Genomic DNA, 18,369 nt, shown 5'->3' with positions numbered 1-18,369 from the left:
CCTATATAATATATATATATATAATATATATATTAAATATTTTAAAACTGTTTTAAATATTTTTCAGATCAGAGAGAGAGAGAGAACGAACAATGAAGTGATCAGAGTTGTCCCATGGCATTCGCTATAATCCACATTTTCCAGCGTCCACTAGATATACATATTGGGGATTTTAAAACTGCTTTAAATATTTTTCAGACCATGGATCACTGAATCTGCGCATATTGAGCCTGCGGATAAAGGGGTCCTATGGTAAAAAGCTGAAGGCTGCCTTATCTATGCAAAGGCCAGGTGGCAAATGATTGTATACCTGAAGCAGAATTGCGGGGGGGGGGGGTGACCCAAGAGGCAGGGAAAAGACCGTGACTGGATCTGGCCTCCTGGTGCTGTTAAGGAAGATGGGCAACTTCCAGACCCCTGAGCTTCCTTTTCGTGGGCTGTTTAAATCTTTAAATCACACTTAGATGAGCCCCGTCCATCCATGGGAGCACACCCCTAAATAGAGGACTGTCTGTCCCTGTCCCAAGAAAAATGGGAGGTGGCCACCCTGGGTTTAATGGGGGCCGGGACTCTGGGGAGGTGGGATGTTTTGCTGAGCAAGAACTGGGCTTCCTTGTGGGGTTGCTGCTGATTTTGAAAGGCAGGCGATCCATCCTGTTCAGTAGTTGTTATTAGATCCCTTCGACTCTGTAACGCCAGCCTATGCGGCTCTTCTCCCCTCTCCTCACAACAGCCCTATGAGGTAGATCAAGCTGAGTTGGAGAGAGAGATGGACTTGAGGCCATCTGGTGGGTGTTAGGACTTAGTGGAGAACACAATCTGGACGTCTCGGGGTCTCTCTAGATCCCCCCTCTCCGGTCCTGTGATGTGATGTCAAACAGCAGTTCTCTTTTTATAAAGGGCTATAATAATATTTATTTGTACGATCCACAGATCAGATGTTTATAAAGGGCTATGTAAACTATATTGCATGGATCTTAATTATCAGAAGAGGAATGGAGCCTCCCTGCTCAGAAGCAGTCCATCTCTGAGTTGCAGCTGCTGAGAAGTAAGCAACAGGGGAATGCTTTTACTTTAACGGCTTGCATAGGAGTTTCTTTAAAAGGGATACCCTTCTTTCGGACCAAGATGGAGGTTAGATCGGAGAGTAGAAAAGTTCCTTTTTCTCGGCAAGCGTGGCTGGTTTGGCTTCTCCACCCCACGCTTTGGATCTCACCCAGCAAGCTGCTTCCGATTTCTGCAAGCGGCCCCCGGCGGAACAAAATTGAGTTTTCTCTGCATCCCATTTTGCTTCTCGTTTCTTTTCCCCCCTTTCCGGCAGGTAAAAATGGAGGAGCTGAGCCAAGCCCTCGCCTGCAGCTTTGCTGTCTCCCAGGACCTCAACAGCACAGCGGCGCCCCATCCCCGCCTGGCGCAGTACAAGTCGAAATACAGTTCCTTGGAGCAGACGGAGAGAAGACGCCGACTCCTTGAGCTTCAGAAGACGTAAGAGGCGCCCCTCGCGCTCCCTGTCTCGCCTTGAAAGGATGGGAGCCGTCAGATCTGCCCGTTGCCGGGGTCCAGGTCTTAGAAAAAAATTTAAGTCTTTTGCGCTACAATTCCCAGACTCACCTATGGTGGTTGGAGGGACTGTAGTTGGGGGAAGCTGGCTGGAGAGCTTAGTGGTTGAGGTCTCTGGCTGCGGAGCCAGAAGTTGGGAGTTCGATTCCCCCGCGGGGCCTCCTACGATTCGAGCCAGCCTGGGTGGCCTTGGGTCAGCTGGACAGTCCCAGGGCATCCCTGGAAGGGGAACCCACTTCTGAGTACTCTCTACCTGGAAAATCCTGAAAAGGGTTTCCTTAAGTCTGAATTGACTTGACATCACATCATCATCATCATCATCATCATCATCATCGTCATTATTATTATTATTATTATTATTATTATTATTATTATTATTATTATTATTAGTAGTAGTAGTAGTAGTAGTAGTAGTAGTAGTAGTAGTAGTAGTAGTAGTAATAATAATAATAATAATAATAATAATAATAATAATAATAATAATAATAATAATAATAATAATAATAATAATAATAATAATTCAAAAATACCGGGCACGGTCAATCGAAATTATAAAACCATTGACTGGTATTAGGTAACAGATACAAGTTTTTAACCAAAGACTTAACTATCTGTTAAATGTTAACGTAGTACAGTATATGCGTTGTTCCTAATATTGTCATTTTTGGTAACTGTGATGTTATTTCTTCTTCTTTATCATCGACCTTTTCTAATATATGCCTGGTTCTGCAAGGACTTTCACCAAGGTTCTCTGCTTCTTCTCCTGTTTTCTTTTCACCCTGATTCTGAGTTTAGAATTGAGATTGACTACCTGTGCTTTCAGTGTGTTTTTTTTGGGGGGGGGGGAAGGGAAAAGTCACTTTAATTTAGCTTTTGCTTTTTCAATGTAGCATTTGCAAATTTTTTGGGACTGTGGGTGCCAGATCTGCTTCTCAAACGTTTGTGGGAGTTATAATCTAGAGAGAGAGAGAGAAATTTCTCCAAGCTGCTGGTTTTACCATCGTTGATTTTGCTTTGTCATGTTTATCTCTTTGTCTTTCTCTCTTAATGAATTGTTGCTGGAATGTTTCACTTTCTAGCTGTCCGTTCTGGAATTCATGTGATGCTTGTTTAGATCTGTTCGATTCATTCTTGTTTTTTATTGGAAATGTGATTTTAAATCTGTGTTTATTTCTTTCTGCATTCAATATGCTATCCAGAGAGCTGTTTTGACGAGGAAACTGGTTGAAGGATACCTGTTTATTTAGCTATACATAACTCCACACCTGTTTATTTAAACTTACACACCTATTTAACTATACATGCTTGTACATTAGTTCACGTTATGTCACATGATGTTATGTTATATTGCATTTTCCTACACCTAACTGCAGTACACATCTTTTTAATTTTAACTATACATACTTGCACATTGCATCATGCTATGTCACATGTTATGTTACATTACATCGCATGATGGGACATCTAATTGCAATACTCAGTTATAATCTGAGATCAAGGGGGGAAAGTCAGCTTGTCCTGGACTTCTCATCAGAACGTGAACATACTTAAGCTGGCCTTCTGGAGGAGGCAAAAATAATAATAATCAATCTTTCTTCCCACTCCCACCCCCCACCTGTCAAGTAAGCGGCTGGATTATGTAAACCATGCTAGGAGATTGGCGGAGGACGACTGGGCAGGCATGGAGGAGGAAGAGGAGGAGGAGAAGGACGCCGTCAAAGCACCGGCTGAAGACATGGAGGTAGAGTTCGTGAAGAAGCTGCCCAAGAGGTATGCCAATCAGGTGAGTGGCGGCCGATGGCATCGGAGGATGGGCAGCCTGGTTCTCTCCTGGGGGGGAGAACAGTCACAAACAGGCAAAGTTTTCACTCCTCTCTCGGCGTCCTCTTCCAATTAATAGAGGAGCTTAAGGTGTTCCTCAGTCCAAGGGGAAAAGAATCGCAAATCATCTTGTGGTATCTGCTTTTATTTGGTATCGTTTATTTATTTAAGCTATTTATATCCCGCCTTTCTAATAAAGGGTCCAAGGTGGGGTTTACCAGATTGAAAGAAGTTAAAAGCTAAAATCATGCAAAATTATATTTTGTAATTTAATTTAAAAAAAATTTAAAAAGAAAGCTAAAATGATACATGATTGCCGTGTTTTAAGAAAGGATTAAACAAGTATCCTATTCAAATAAGAGCAATCTTAAAACCACAAGTAAAATAATAGGGTGCAAGAATCTCTTTTTAAAAAGTGTTCATGAAGTGCAGCTCCGTTGGTGTGTTTGATGAAGTTCGGGAAAGCTTAGGAGCCACAGATGTTGACTTGAATTTCTCCCTCTGTGATTTGATGTGTGAATTGCCGAGGCAAGTGTTAATTGACGAGTACAGTGAAATCAGAAAGCCTCTTTTCTCTTCCCCCCCCCCCCAATCCCGCTGTTGGGTCGTATTTCCCACAGCTCATCTCTGGTAGGGGGTACCCTCAGAAATAGGAGACCCCTGTGTTTATTTTATTGACTTGTATGGGCTTTTGAACTAGGAAGTATCTGTCTGGATTTAAAAGTGCATCGCACTGGATAAAGTTAGATTGGAGAAAGGACTCCCATGTTGTGTTAGATATAAATTGAGAGAACTCGCAGACCTATGTGGGTCAGTGTGAGGTCTGGGAGTGCCTTCGTCTTGTTGAAAGGGGGTCGGGGAGCAGTTGTGTAAATGCACAACGCTGAGTACACAGGGAGTGGGAAGACAACATGACAGGAATGGAGAAGCCGATGCAAGTAGAAATGACGAATGTTGCACCCAGTAAAGGAAGGCAGGTCATAAGAATAATTCAGTCGTATGTTTTCTGTTCTTCAGCAGTTCTCAGTTGTGAAACCTCTATCTTTAATTAATGAATTAATGTGCGGGGGGGGGGAGAGAGAAAGTTTTCTAAGTGGAAGCAAAAAAAGGAAAAAAAATGACAGTGCAGGAACCGAGATAGTCATTCAGTGTGAAAATAAACTCCTCATAATAGAGGCATCTATCAAAATGATAATAAAAATAGCGTAAAATCCATTGAAATCAAGGGAAGACAGATTGCTTCTCTTGTCTGTTTCCTTCTCGAATCTTTCCATAGTAACTTTTTAAGGTTTTCTGGGCCTCGCAGCCCCTTCTGAGCTACATTTTAAGTCTGAAAGTAACTCCTACCTCCCAGCGTCTCTAGTGTCTGGTTTCTGCAGCTTTGGTGTGCAAGAGAGAAAAAAAAACTGAATGCAGACCCCTGAGAATTATTATTTTTTCTGGACTATTTTTAATGTAATGGATGTGGGGAATCAGCGTTTGCAACAAAACCTTGCTTCTAACTCTTTTGTTCGGCCAGTTTTCTGAGAACTACTCTAGGCACTTCCTTAATTTTTCTCTCGGTCTGCCCGCACACGCTCCCTTTCGGCGCTGTCTCAGAAACAGGTGTGGTGGTTGCAGGTTATCATTATTATGGCTACCCAGCTGCACAGTGGCAAGACAAGGGCCGTTCTTATCAGCCAGCAAGAGCTTATCCCCCGAGGATGCCCCTCGTAGAGATTATGTCCCAAGGCCTCTTGCGAAGGTCAAGGGAGTGTCTCGGCCCCTGCAGCCAAGATTGTGCACAGCCGGGCGTTTTCCACCCGGCTGCCTCCGCTGCTGGCTGCATTTTTAGCAAAATCGATTTGGATTTCCACCGTCGGCCTTGAGGGATCGTCTGGTGCAGCCGGTTGGACTTGAACGCCCACTGGGCAAAGGAAATCGCTGTTTGTCAAGTCGGGCAACCGGAAAGCCAGAGCTCTTAAGTCAACGGCTACTAGCCATTGGCTAGTCCCAGACAGAACACGTTCACTATGTCCGTCGCTGAAAATAGGGTGGTGAGGCAAATGTAAATCCTGCTAATGATTGGGTCTACTCCGGTTGTGACTATGAGTTGGATTCAGGGCCGGTGAAGCCCTGGACCCGTTTCCTTTCATTTTACTTGCTATGGGTCTGGCCAAATCTCACAATTCTTCAGAATAAGCAGAGTTGGTTTGACAGTAAATCAGAATTTGGGGATCTGTCCTAGGTAGAAGCACGTTGTAGCCTCCTCTGGTTTGGAATCGGGTGCAATCAGAAGCAGGCCATTTTGGGGTGCTCCAGATGTGGGTGGCTAAGGAGAGTTGTGGTCTCCCAACATCTGGAAGGGCCCCTCATCCTGACTCTGGGCTTGAGCTGTCGCTGGTAGAGTTCTTTTCCAGCTGTACCGGGAATTGAATCCGGGGCCCTGTTTGTAGGGTAGCAAAGCGGTCAGGTTGTGAGTGCTGTCACCCAGAAAAAAGACCGCTGCCTTCTGGACCTGAAGGGGTTTTAGAATGACAAAATCAACCGTGTTAACTGAGCCCCTTTTCCTTCTCTGTTTCCCCGCAGCTGATGCTGTCCGAATGGCTCATCGAGGTCCCCCAAGACCTCGGTCAGGAGTGGCTTTTGGTGGTGTGTCCTGTGGGGAAGAGGGCCTTGATCGTGGCCTCCAAGGTAAAAAGGGGTGGGTGGGGAGGTTGGCCTGATTCCTGGGCAGCTGATCTCGTGAACATGCGAGCCTGCCTTTTGCCCTCTTCTGAATGGGGTGGCGTGGCTTCCTTAAAAAAAGAAAGAGGCTGTGCTTTTCCCCCTTCAGGGCTAAAGGATGAGCCTCACAAAATTCTGATGTATCCTCTGTTCCCCAACCCTGTGTGTTTTGATGATTGAGAAACGTTTCACATTCAATTTTGTGCTGACTTCTGGTTCATATTCAAACCTGGCCTTCCTCCGTGGGCTTCCAGGGGACTTGCTCTGCATCATCCTAACAATTGTCTGCGGTCAAGTCAATTCTGATTCATGGTGACCCTTTCCAGGGTTTCCCTGTTAGAGAATACTCAGGAGTGATTTACAATTCCCTTCTTGGGGCTGGGGGGGGGCATCCTCAGTCTGTGCAGCTTGCCCAAGGCCACCCAGGCTGGCTTTACTCACCGGAGGCCCAGTGGGGGAATCAAACTCCCAACCTCTGGCTCCGCAGCCAGAGGTAAGACTGGCTATAAAACACATAAGCTTTTCTTAAGTTGTCTATATTGCATTCCTAGTTCGTTATGAGCAGCTACAACTGAATCCATAATTGTTTGAATGTATTAACTGTGCTTAGCTGGCTGGATCGCTCAGTGGTTTAGGTCTCTAGTTGTGGAGCCAGAGGTTGGGAGTTTGAATCCCCCACTGTGTGTCTCCTGGGAGAAGAGCCAGCCTGGGTAGCCTTGGGCCAGCTGCACCATCCCAGGGTGCCCCTAGAGGAAGGAAAGGGTAAAGCGCTTCTGAGTACTCTCTACCTGGAAATCTCTGAAAAGAGATTGTCATAAATCAGAATTGACTTGACAGCGCATGATTATTATTGTTAAGGCCGTCGTCTTGAGTTTCTCAAAGCAATGATGAAGAAGGATGGTTTGGGGATCTGTTTTTTTGTAATGTTTCTTTTTCTCTCCTCAAATCACTATCCACTATCTACATGGTTTTGCTGTACAAAAATCCTTCTGGTTTGTTTTCTCTCTCCCCCCCCCCCTTTGTCCTACCTTGCAGGGCTCTACTGCAGCTTACACCAAAAGCGGATTCTGCGTCAACCGGTTCCCTTCTCTCCTCCCTGGGGGCAACCGCCGCAAGTCCGCAGCTGGAAAAGGTTTTTATCTTACTTTTTTCTCTTCCGTGTTTTCCCCCTGCAAGACCTCAAGGGGCGGGGGGGGGGGGAAAGCAGTACTCAAAGTGAGCGGCTTAAACCGTTCTTCTTATAATGCCGCAGGATGAGCAAGTTTCCTTGCTGATGTCAGTGGCACACCGCGTGGAAAAATCACAGGGTTCAAACCCCAACTCCCTGAATTCTCTTTGAAACCTGCAAATTTTCCCACGCTGTGCCTCCGGGGTGCCTGCTTTGAGGCGACAGTAGGAGCCACACCCCAGGCTGGGAAGATCCGATGCGAGCCAAACGCCTGTGCTTCTTAGGCCAGGGGCGCGTCTTGCGTGGAGCCGAGCACACAGGTGAAAGCTTTTCTCCTCATTGGCCTCTTCAGATTATACGATCCTGGACTGCATCTTCAACGAAGCTCAGCAGACATTCTACATCCTTGACGTGATGTGCTGGCGCGGGCACCCCGTGTACGACTGCCAGGTAACAGCGCCTCCCTTCTCTGGTTGTTTTCATCCTCGGTAAATACGCCCTCCTCTTTCTGTGCTGCATTCAAACCTATTTGGAGTGGACAGGTTGAGGTGATCCCCCACGTAGCGTGGATGGTGATGTGGTCCTTTTCCAAGCCCGTGGCTTCCTATCTAGAACCACTGAATATTTCATGCTTGGAGTGTCGCAGCCGCCTTATCCTGGATCTGACCCTTGATCCATTTCCCTTGTTATCCCTGACACTTCCAGGCAGTGGCTGTCCGTCGTTTTGGGTGGCGTTCCATGTTAGAAAAATGTGTTGAACCCGGTACATTTCACACCCGAAGCAGGTGTTTGGCTGTTGAGCGGCAACGTCTTTTCTCATGCTTAACAAAACCAGATGTTCGGTGGAGCTTTAGGCTGTCTGTTCTTGATGGGCCCCAATGCAAAATTATCTCTCTCTCTTTTTTCCCCCTTCTGCAGACAGATTTCCGATTCTACTGGCTGCATTCGAAAATACAGGAGGAGGCTGGCCTGGGCGAAAAAAGTCGGCTGAACCCAGTAAGTCCCTGCTTTGGAAGTGCAAATGGTATAGGGTTAGCCTCTCCACCCCTAAATGTTCGTACAGGTGCCGACCTTCATCTTCCAGCACCATGGTCTATGGGAGTTGTAGTTCAGGGCATCTCCCCTTGAACCTAGGGCTCTCAAGTCCCAACTTCAGATCTAACCTCTCACCACTACACCACATGTCCTTAGGAAGAAATGGGCAGGGCTGCCTCATTGCATGTCCTACCTTTGAGTCACAAGGTGAAGGTGTTATAATTCCTAGGGAAACCTCACATCTTTTGGAAAGATGTCATGCGCCCTTGCTGGCTGGTGCTCTGATCCATTCTGGACAGGCCAAAACCTGTCTGAATTGGCCTCTTTAAACCCAGAGCCAAACATGATTCTGGAGGGTATGTATTTCCCACCCCGCAAGGAAGAGTTTTGTTTCCTCGGCAGCCTGGCTGATACGTCTAAGAAGGATGCAAAAGGAAGCTTCTCTTTTGTCCTATCCCATCAGTGAATGCTTTTGAAGGTGCACTGCCATAGCACATGGAGGTTCTATTGAACTGGGGTTTGGTGAGTGGAAACACTTCTCCCCAACATATCTGCTTGCTCCTGATATGGTCTTCCCTTTTCTTTCTTTCTTTTTCCTTTCTCCAGTTTAAGTTTGTGGCCCTGCCCAGTTATCCCTGCTCACCAGAAAGCCTGTGTAAGGTTCTCAGCACGGATTTTCCCTTCGAGGTAAGCGCACCGTCTTTCCAGCCCAAATCTTTATTGCTTTAAAGGTTGTGACTTGGGTGTTCGTGGAGCTGAATTCTAATCTTATGAGTGAGAATCGCACTCAGACACACGCACCTTTGGATGGATGGGTGTGTTAATAATTCTGTAAATCTGCGCAAGATTTCTTGTGTATGGTTTATTTTACAAATTGTGGGAAAAGGAACTGCTAGATAGCTCAGTGGTTTAGGGTATCTGGCTGAAGAGCCAGAGGTTGGAAGTTCAATTCTCCACTGCACGCCTCCTTGACAGCGACTGGACTCAAATGATCTATAGGGTCCCTTCCAGTTCCGCAGTTCTAAGATTTATATGTTCCTGTTAAATACAGCTGGGTTCTAAGTATGGTGTAGTGGATAGAGCGACGGACTAGGACTCTGGAGAACAGGGTTCAAATCCCCGACTCGGCCATGGAAACTGACTAGGGAGAGTGGAACTGGTAAAACCGCTCCTTAAATATCCCACTTCCCTTGAAAGCCCTGTGAGGATCGCAAGAAGTCGGTTCCAACTTGACAAGCCCGTATCAACAACGACTTTACATGCAACGAAAGACACTCATGGTTTGGAATTGCACCTGGGCCGATTTAGCCGTAAATGCCTCTAAAGCAAGACGGGGAAAACAAGAAGCAATCTGGAATTTTTCTGGTTTGGATGCAAGGCCGGAGTCGCCAGGAAAGAGAAGCAGGGCGTTTTTGATGGGAAAGGAAAAGCAACGAGGGGTGTGTGTGCAAAGTCTGTTCGGCTACCCAGGGGCGGTGTCGGCAGCGTCTGAAGCAGGCCACGGGTAGCCCTCGGCCTCCGGGTTTAGCTCTCAGAAAGGCAGATTACGTAGGACGTCGCTTTGCTTTCGAGCAGAGATGCTTTTAAGAGGGGTGTGTTTCTTTCCCAATAGATTTCTATTTTTAAAATCCTTTGGGAAGGCAGAGCGGGTGGGGTGAAGGGTCTCGAAGGGCCCTCCCATTGCCAACGACAGTCCCCCAGTACAGTTTGCAGGAAATCCTCTTTCGGACCATTTCTGTTTGTACAGAAGATGACGGGGTCCCCAAACAAGCTGCATTCTGCTGAGTGAAGACTCTATAGACGGCTGCCCAGCTGTAGCATCCAAAGGGTTACTTAGGTCTCTGATCTGCTTGATGAATTTCGCGTTAGTCAGCGTTAGGGATTAGGCTGTCTCGCTCTTGAGTGTGCTTCCCAGAAACTGGATGTTTCAGATCGGTTGGGGGAAGGAGAGCGTACTGGAGTAGACCACTTACTAATGCTGCCCTGCCTTAAGAAGATTGGTAAAAGCGCTTGCAAACTCTGGTGATGGTGGGTTATCAAGTCACCCCTGACTTCTGGCCACCCTACAGAGGAGTGATTTCCAAAAGGTCCCATTCTCAACAGCCCAGTCCAGCTCTTGCAAACTCAGGCCTGTGGTTTCCTTTAGGGAGTCTATTCATCTCGTATTGGGTCGTCCTCTTTTCCTGCTGCCTTTCCACCTTTCCTAGGGTTATGGTCTTTTCCAGAGAATCCTGCCTTCTCGTGATGTGCCCCAAAGTAGGACAGACTCAGTTCTAATATTCAGTCTTGACTTATTCTAGGACCCGCTTGTTTGTTTGTTCTGGGAGTCCAGGGTATTCGCAAAGCTCCCCTCCAGCACCGCATGTCAAACCAATCAATTTTTTTTTCCCGCCGCAAACTCTGGGCCTAGTTGTATGATTGGTTTTGTAGTAGGTTCCACTAGAGGGCATCCGACCGGTCTCTGTCAAGCCCCACCGATAGGCTCTTACAGAAATTGCCCGTGCGGCTTCTACAAGCCGAGAAAGGAGTATATAAGAAGCTCATGACACAAGAGCTGAACTAGGTTGTTCCTTTTTGCTGGATAGCTCAGTGGTTTAGGTCTCTGACTGTGAAGCTAGAGGCTGGAAGTTCGATTCCCCTCTTTGCTTCCTTGACAGGGGTTGGATTCCACGATCCAGAGGATCCCTTTAAACGCTGCACTTTGATGATAATGACAAAGAATGTCATTATCATCTGGGTTTTTCCCCCCCAGCTTTATGAAGGTCTGGCTGTTATGCTTGGGTTACAGAACCACCTTTCTTCTTCCTTAAAAGCTAAGCCTCTGGACACCCCCCCCCCAAAAAAAAAGTCATAATTTCACAGTCTAAAAACTGAAATTCTGCTTCTTCGCCTCCCTGCACTGCTTGACCCCAGGAGGCAGGATGATGAGTCTCCCCACTCAGCTGCTGAGTGGTCAACAGCGCAGGGAGGCGAGGAAGCCCCAGTTGGGTTACTTCCGCGATTGGCGCGGCGTGAACGAAGACAGCCACACGCAGTAAGTGGACTGGCCATTTCTGGGGGGGGGGGGAGAGAGTCAAAGGGCCCCGGCCACCTGTGCTGGCGATACTTGTATTTGTCTCCCCTAGGAGACGAATTCGAATATCCCGTCTCTAACAGGATGAGAAGGAAAGATAAATTGACCAGATAATCCTCATTGGGGTATTCTAAAAGAAAATGGGGTCCATCCTAGCCTTTGTGCCTCCAGCAGGATGATGTGTGATTAAGGACAGAGAGAGAGAGAGAGAGAGACAAACACATATCCATGATGGTAGCAGTCAGGAGACATGGAGAATTCTGCCTTAGAGAGGCAGTTTTAAAAATATAGCTCCCGTTATTCCGTCTTCTCCAGCCGCTCGTGTTTATTTAATGCCCCGTCTGTCTCCTTGCGACCGACTGAGTCACGGCCCTGACGCCAGCCGAATCGGGGAAAGAGGCTAATGTTACTCTGTCTGGTCAGAGGCTGGGGTTTCCCGGGAAGGAAGCGCATCAGCACTTTCTGCCCCTGAGATTTGGGGCTGCCTGAAGACCTTGGTTGCAGGCCGGGGAGTCAGATGGGCAGAGCTTATGTGTTTTGTAGGGTGGCTTTTGTGAATCTGGGGGGCGGTTTTGCCCTAATGTACAGCTGCTCGGTCCCTGATCCACCTCACACTTAGTCCCACAACTGGAACAGCATATACTCAGATGCCCGTGGCAGTCACTTCTGTAAAATGAGGTGGGAAAGAGCATGGGAAGATCATTCATTCATTCATTCATTCATTCATTCATTCATTCATTCATTCATTCATTCATTCAACTTATATACCACCCATCTGGCCTGTGGCCACACTGGGCAGTTGACAACACAAAGTTACACAAACAAAAGCATATCAAACAATTCAACTATAAAATAAAACACAGCGCTTTCAAACAATATAAAAGGCACTCTAAAATGCCTAGACATTTAAAATGGAGTCAATAACATCGTTGGCTGTTGGCTTCGTCTTCAGTGGGATGAGAGCTTTGAAAGGCCTGCCAAGTTTTTAATTGTTTCTTAAAAAGTCCCCAGCCAAGGGGCTGGAGGAATGGTAGGGAGTGGATTCCATAGTTGGTCATTTTTAGAGAGCCTCTGCTCCACCAGAGGTTTCTAGGGGTGTGATTTGTTTTTGAATCTGGAGGGAGTGTTGAGCGGGGGGGGGGGAACTGTACTGCTTCTCCATAGCGGCATGTGGCCACCCTCTCTTTCAACTACTGCCATATTCCTGTTAGCTGCACCCACTGGGGTAAATTTTATCAAGAAACGGCAGCACATTGAGCAGTCTGCATATGCATGTACTGACAAAGCTCCGTTTATGATCCTCGTGCATCACCGTTTACTGTAAGCCTTCTCCAGCTGGATGTTCTTCCACGGTGTATGTGGCTCCCCATCATTGAGCTTGGCTGAAAAAATGTCAAGCCGGGGTTTTCCAGAAAGGCAGAACCGGAAGCCACCCAGTTCGGCAGGAAACGCGAAAGCTGACGCTTGAGACACCAGATCAGCAGGAGGCTGGGGATGACCCCAAGGACCCACGGAGCAGTGAATCTGCACTCAGTTTTAGTCCGAATGTTTCCAAGGTGCCGAACCTGGTTTAGGGATAAGCTTCAGCACCTTGGGAGGCAAAATCTGGGCTGAAAGCCAGAGTCCCCAGCTTTGAAATGTTGGAGTCAACAGCCTCCTATGGAACAAGCCATCATGGTTTAACGTTACATCTGAGGCATCCCAGTGGATGCCCAATGTTCAGGAAGAAATGTACAGTGGTCTTGTCCTTTTTCCCTCCTCCTTTTCTCATAATCTACATGTTGGAGATGAAGGGCCAGTACCCTGTTGTATCTTTTCCACTTGTGTGGCACTTTCATGGCGAGGTTCTCCCTGACCTTCCCTGCTACCGCTTTACACAGCCAGAAACATTGACTGCTGTTTTCTGCAACTTCTGTTGCATGAATCTGTTGCGGAAATTGAGATTTTGCAGGAATAACCTGGAGACGGTGTCGCGTTATGCCCCATCGCCAACAGCCGTCTCAGCCTATGCGTTCAGGGATCTGAGACAGACACACGCAGGCAGAAAGACTTTGCAATGCCTTTTGACTCCTACGACAGCCCGCCCCACTGTGTTCTGGAGTTGTGGGACTCCGGCTCCCATCCTCCCCATTGGTCATGCTCTATAGGGATGGTGAATATGGCAGTTCTGCACTTCGGAAAGGCATTGGGCTGGGTGTTGACATGTCCTGCGACCTGGGGACACCCATGAAATCCCAGATTTAGTCCTTGGTTGGGAAAAGAGGGCCAGGAGAAATCTCTTTTTAATGGGCGGGAAGAAACCTTGATATCCCTTTTAAAGCGGAGAAATTCCTTTGAACCTGAGCTTCTGTTGCATCGGAGGATGCAAAGAGTATTTTCTCAAGGTTAGTTGTGGCTGAGATATTGATCCGATCCCTTACTGTTGCTTCTTTCTTTTTCTCCTCCCCCCCTTTCGCCCTAAGCCTTCCAGCTCTTGAGCTTTTACAGAAAGAGAATGGTCTCTCTCTCTCTGTGGGTCCGTAGAGAAGGGAGGCCTCCTTACCTGCAAGAGAAGGAGGAGAGGCTGGCAGGAGATCCTCCTGCAAAAAGCCCATCTTTCGTCTTGATCGAGATTGTTCTTCCTGCCTTTCCTACCCTCCTTTCCCTGGTTTGCCACTAGATTTTCCGTAATCATCCGTTCCGTAGCCGGCACAAACAGCCTTCTAAAAGCAGAGGCCCATTTAGCGGAAAGGCGCAAAGGCTCCGATCTTAGCCCTCTCTCCGCTAAGCAGGGTGTAAAGCTCTGCTCCTTTTCTCCCCCTCTCCCCCGAGATCAACCAGAAGGAGTAAGCCTAGGGAAATCTCTCTCTTTTTTTGTAAAGCAATGTAAAGGGAGGTCTAAGTGGGAAGCAGCCCATCTTTGAAAAGGGGGGGGGGGTTGGAAACAGTGACCAGCTTCAGTATTGGAGAGGGAGGAAGTGAGGGCACGAAAATGATGGCTTCGCGGAGTCCCGAGTGCCCTTAATTCCCATCGATTGGGACAAGGGGGGAGGCCTCTGGGGGTTTATTAAGCTTTGCTTCAGCTTGGGCAAGAACAAAGATCAAAACGTAAGGATGTTTCCGCTTATAAATCACTTTGAAGACACCCTGCACGATCTGGGTGCGACTAGAACAGGCCCATTGAAAGGAACGGGGGCATGTCAGTGTCTGCTGAAATCCTGCTGATTTTAACAGCCGGCCGTACCTTAGCTGGGGCTGGAAATGGGACTTCGCCTGCCCTGAAACAGGCATTTCTTGGCACCGTTGAATGAACGAGTGGATGTCTTTCTTAACTGCTACGGTATCCATTTATTATGCGACTTGGGTGTTGTAGGAAACAATGCCATGTTTTTTAAGGAATGGAACATTCCCCCCCCCCGGATCGTTGCCATAGAAAAGTGTGACGCGACACACACGCACCCTGGTGTCCCCGGGCTTACAAATGAATCATTTCATTCACTCATGAGAAATCCTGGTTATCCATTTCCCCACCACCACCAAAACCTGCTGCTTTTTCAGCTTGAAGCGGTGGATTTAATGGGACCCATTCCTCATTTTACCCCAACGTTCTATCCTTACATAGTTGTCTGTAAGCCCTACTTTTGTGGGACGATCGGGTTTTGTGGTCCTCTAGATATGAAGCTGGAGGGAGCAGGGATCCCCCCCTTTGTGGGGGGGAGTGAAGCAGGGGGGTGGCTGAGAGAAACAGTGCCTGCAATAAGGGGGTGTCAGAGCATCCCATAATTGTCCCAGACCAGGTAGGACATAGGTGCGCCAAGTGCAGGCTGGCATCCCATAAACCCCTTGGAGGTTCCTCTTATCCACGGATGCCCCCGTTTCTGCTGTGGCCTCCGGCACCGTCTGGCCCTGTTTTTTTAATGCCAAAAAAAATATACAACAAAATACAAAAAATGCAAATACAGTAATAGTGCTTATTATAAACTAAATTCTAACGTGCACCCCATGCCCACAAGACCCCATTTAACGATATTTTAATTACGGACTACCTCTCCAAAATTGTATAGAGTATTCTTTAGAGGCTTTCCCCCTTCCTTTCCTTAACTCAAATTCCACAGATTTACCCCAAATATCATAAATAATTGTTAGTACTTATTTCCCCTCTTTTTATTTGAGTTCAATAGTCAATTTATCGTTTAATGCAATGTCCCATACTTCACAATACCAATCTTCTCTTTTAATATCTGGCCCTGTTTTAAAGCAGGAAGCTGAATGCAAAGGATCTGTTTTCTGCTTCCTTTTAAAATTTCCTTTTTCCTTTCTTGAAGCACCAGGGACCATTCCGGAGGGGGTGGGTATACCTAGGGAAGCTGCCCACCTCTGGAACAGGGCGTCCCCTTTTGACTACAGTAGGACTGTGGCATCTCCAGAGGATCGGTTTCAAGCAACCGTGGATGCTGAGGAAGTATCAGACACTATACAAATTGCATGCTCTTGGGCTCCCATAGTGGCCAGTGCTGGTAAATATAAACTTGGAAAGGCATATCAATAGGTATTTCTGGGTTTTTTATTTAGTATTTTGACTTAGCAGATAAGTGAATCAGCGGATAAGTGAATCAGCGGATACTGATCCTGCAGATAGTAGGGTCCTACAGTCCTGATCTTCCCCCTTTATTTTTGCAGGTGGATGGGCTTCTCTTCTACCACAAGCAAAGTCATTACCACCCCGGCAGCACTCCACTCGTGGGTTGGCTCCGTCCCTACATGGTGTCCGACATCCTGGGGCTGGCCGTGCCTGCCTGCCCGCTGACGGCCAAGCCGGCCTACGCGGGGCAGCAGCTGCAGCAAATCATCGAGCAGAAAAGAAGTAAAAACCGGGGAGCGAAGGAGGGCTCCCCGGAGACCGAGACGCCTCCCCGAGACGGCTGCTATGAGCTGGAACACTTATCCACGCCGAAGGCGGAAGGGTCTCCTTCAGCCCCACGGGATGTCGCCAGTGAGATGGAGAATTAAGAAGTGCCGCGGGCACCCTGAAGACACGGGGTGGGCGTTCCCCCTCGGCCCTTTCATGCACACGAGGTTCGGGAGGAGGGCAAAATGGCACGAGGACAGCAACTCTCATTTTGAGTTGCTTTGAGCTGGAAGGCATTGTTTCGTAGCTGTGCCTGGCTCTTTGAGCAAAACGGGGATTTAAAGTTCTCAAAACACCAGCGGTTCTGCGGTTAGTTTTATTTAAAAAAATTGATGGGACTGGATGTAGCGAAACTGGTAAATTGGTAAATCACTCCTCCCTGCATCATAGCAGCTTTGAAGACTTATATTTTTGCCATCTCCAAGGCTGCTCAATTTGGCAAAAAAAATCCAATCCCATTTTTTAAAAAAAATGTTGGGGGAAGGAAATGAGGAAGTAAATAATAATTAGATGCACACATTTTAGATAACCACGTTTTGCCAGGACCACACGCCTTCACTCATCTTAAAGTTGATCACTGCAAATGTCAACAAAAATAAGCCTTTTTGCATTTCACTGTTCACAAAGAAGACTCATTTCCCATTCTTCTTTGCACAACGGGTGCGTATGAAACAACGAGGGAGCTGTTTCCCACTGTTTAGGTTTTAGATGCACTGAATAAAGACGTTCTGGGAGATATAAAAATACTGTTGTGTCTTATTAGATGATCATCAAAGGGTTACCTTTTCTCATTCTTTCTCTCTGTAGGACTTGTGGTTTCACTTATCTGGTCTAAAAATATTTTTAAAAGTAAATCAGGAAATATGTATTACCAGATCTGGCCCCTAGAGGGAACCAGAGACTGTGCTAGCTTAGAATATATAGCATGGTCTCCAGCTCCCTTTAGTGGCCAATGCTGGTAATGCATGTGAAAAAAATATGCATTCATTTATTTAACTTATATGCTGCCCACTCTACCTAAAGGTCTCTGGGCAGCTTACCATTAAATTACAATTTTCTGAATTTTTTTCCCCCGTGCTATGTATAGCGTTCACCATTACCCACAGTTTTCAGCATCCACAAGGGGCTTGGAACCAATCCCCCATGCAGCCTACTGTCTCTTCATATCTCTTCCTATTTGTTTTGTTGCTCCTTACCAAAGTTACATTTTCCACTGAACTTGGGAATCATTCTGCAATTTGGAATCCCCCCCAAAAATAACATTTCCCAGATCTTTCCCCCTGCTTCCAATAGCACTGTTCTTCCTTGCTTCTCCCTGCGAAGAACTGCAAGGCCTGGAACACTGTGTACTTTGTTGTTTCTAGTTTATTGGCCGAAATCTTCTGGAGCAGTTGCGCAACCGTCGTAAACATTTTGAGTTGAATTGCTGCAAATTCAGATACGCTCCATAGGTCTGATCCTTTGCACGCTGGTTTTGCCACATTCAGTATAGTTGGGGAAGGGATTCAAACCACCTGATTTCGAGCAGAGCTATTTATGAGGCTGGGTTTCTAAGAGTTGTACCAGGATTGGTTGGGGTTTGTTGTCAGAAAGGGTCCATTTGGCGAACTCTGCTTATCCTGTCAATCTGCACGAGATTTCTTGTGTAGCACTTAATTTGCAAATTCTGGGAAAAGGAACTGCCCGAGAGCTCAGTGAGAGTTTCCCCCTCTTGTGTCTCCCTGATGGGCTGGACCTGATGATCTATAGGATCCCTTCTAGCTCTGAACTTCTAAGATTGATTGATTGATCGACTGGCCAACTGATTTACAAGGAGCAAAGCCAGATGCTGATCTGATGTAATGCATTTTACCACCAGTTACCAGCTCTGTCTGCGCCACCCATCACAGCCTTAAAACTTACTTTTTAAAATGATTGAAGACAGAGACCGATTCTTAAGTCCTGCACCAAACTGTTCCATACTCTGCTCTTGTGTTTCCCTTTTTTTTTCCCCACTCAAAAGAATTATGGTCTCTGAGGCTCCCTGGATATTTTCCCGAGGTCAGAGAAATGAATGCGGGGTTAGATTTGATCCCGGTTCATCCTGTTTTTAAAAGGCATGAGAGAATTGGAGAGAAC

The 18,369-nt window shown here is 46.9% G+C and overlaps 1 protein-coding gene across 1 annotated transcript; it reads left to right on the top strand.

Moving 5' to 3' along the window:
- Positions 1–1,321: 1,321 nt before the first annotated feature.
- SNUPN (snurportin 1) lies at positions 1,322–16,995 on the top strand. Its single transcript, XM_072982184.2, has 8 exons — positions 1,322–1,485; positions 3,184–3,343; positions 5,950–6,054; positions 7,123–7,219; positions 7,608–7,705; positions 8,174–8,251; positions 8,897–8,977; positions 16,023–16,995. The coding sequence occupies exons 1-8, from the start codon at positions 1,328–1,330 to the stop codon at positions 16,350–16,352; spliced, it is 1,107 nt and encodes a 368-aa protein (XP_072838285.2). The 5' UTR covers positions 1,322–1,327; the 3' UTR covers positions 16,353–16,995.
- The last annotated feature ends 1,374 nt before the right edge of the window (positions 16,996–18,369 follow it).

This window comes from Pogona vitticeps, chromosome 12 (genome assembly GCF_051106095.1).
Source record: "Pogona vitticeps strain Pit_001003342236 chromosome 12, PviZW2.1, whole genome shotgun sequence".
NCBI classification, from domain to species: domain Eukaryota; kingdom Metazoa; phylum Chordata; class Lepidosauria; order Squamata; family Agamidae; genus Pogona; species Pogona vitticeps.
Note: the sequence above shows the minus strand (reverse complement) of the source record. Positions and strands in the feature narration are given on the sequence as shown.

Excerpts from the sequence above, each read along its gene's own strand:
- SNUPN (XM_072982184.2), top strand. The coding sequence starts at position 1,328 with ATGGAGGAGCTGAGCCAAGCCCTCGCCTGCAGCTTTGCTGTCTCCCAG. Across the intron at positions 1,486-3,183 it reads CTCCTTGAGCTTCAGAAGAC|TAAGCGGCTGGATTATGTAA; the intron begins GTAAGAGGCGCC and ends CCACCTGTCAAG. Across the intron at positions 8,978-16,022 it reads GCACGGATTTTCCCTTCGAG|GTGGATGGGCTTCTCTTCTA; the intron begins GTAAGCGCACCG and ends TTATTTTTGCAG.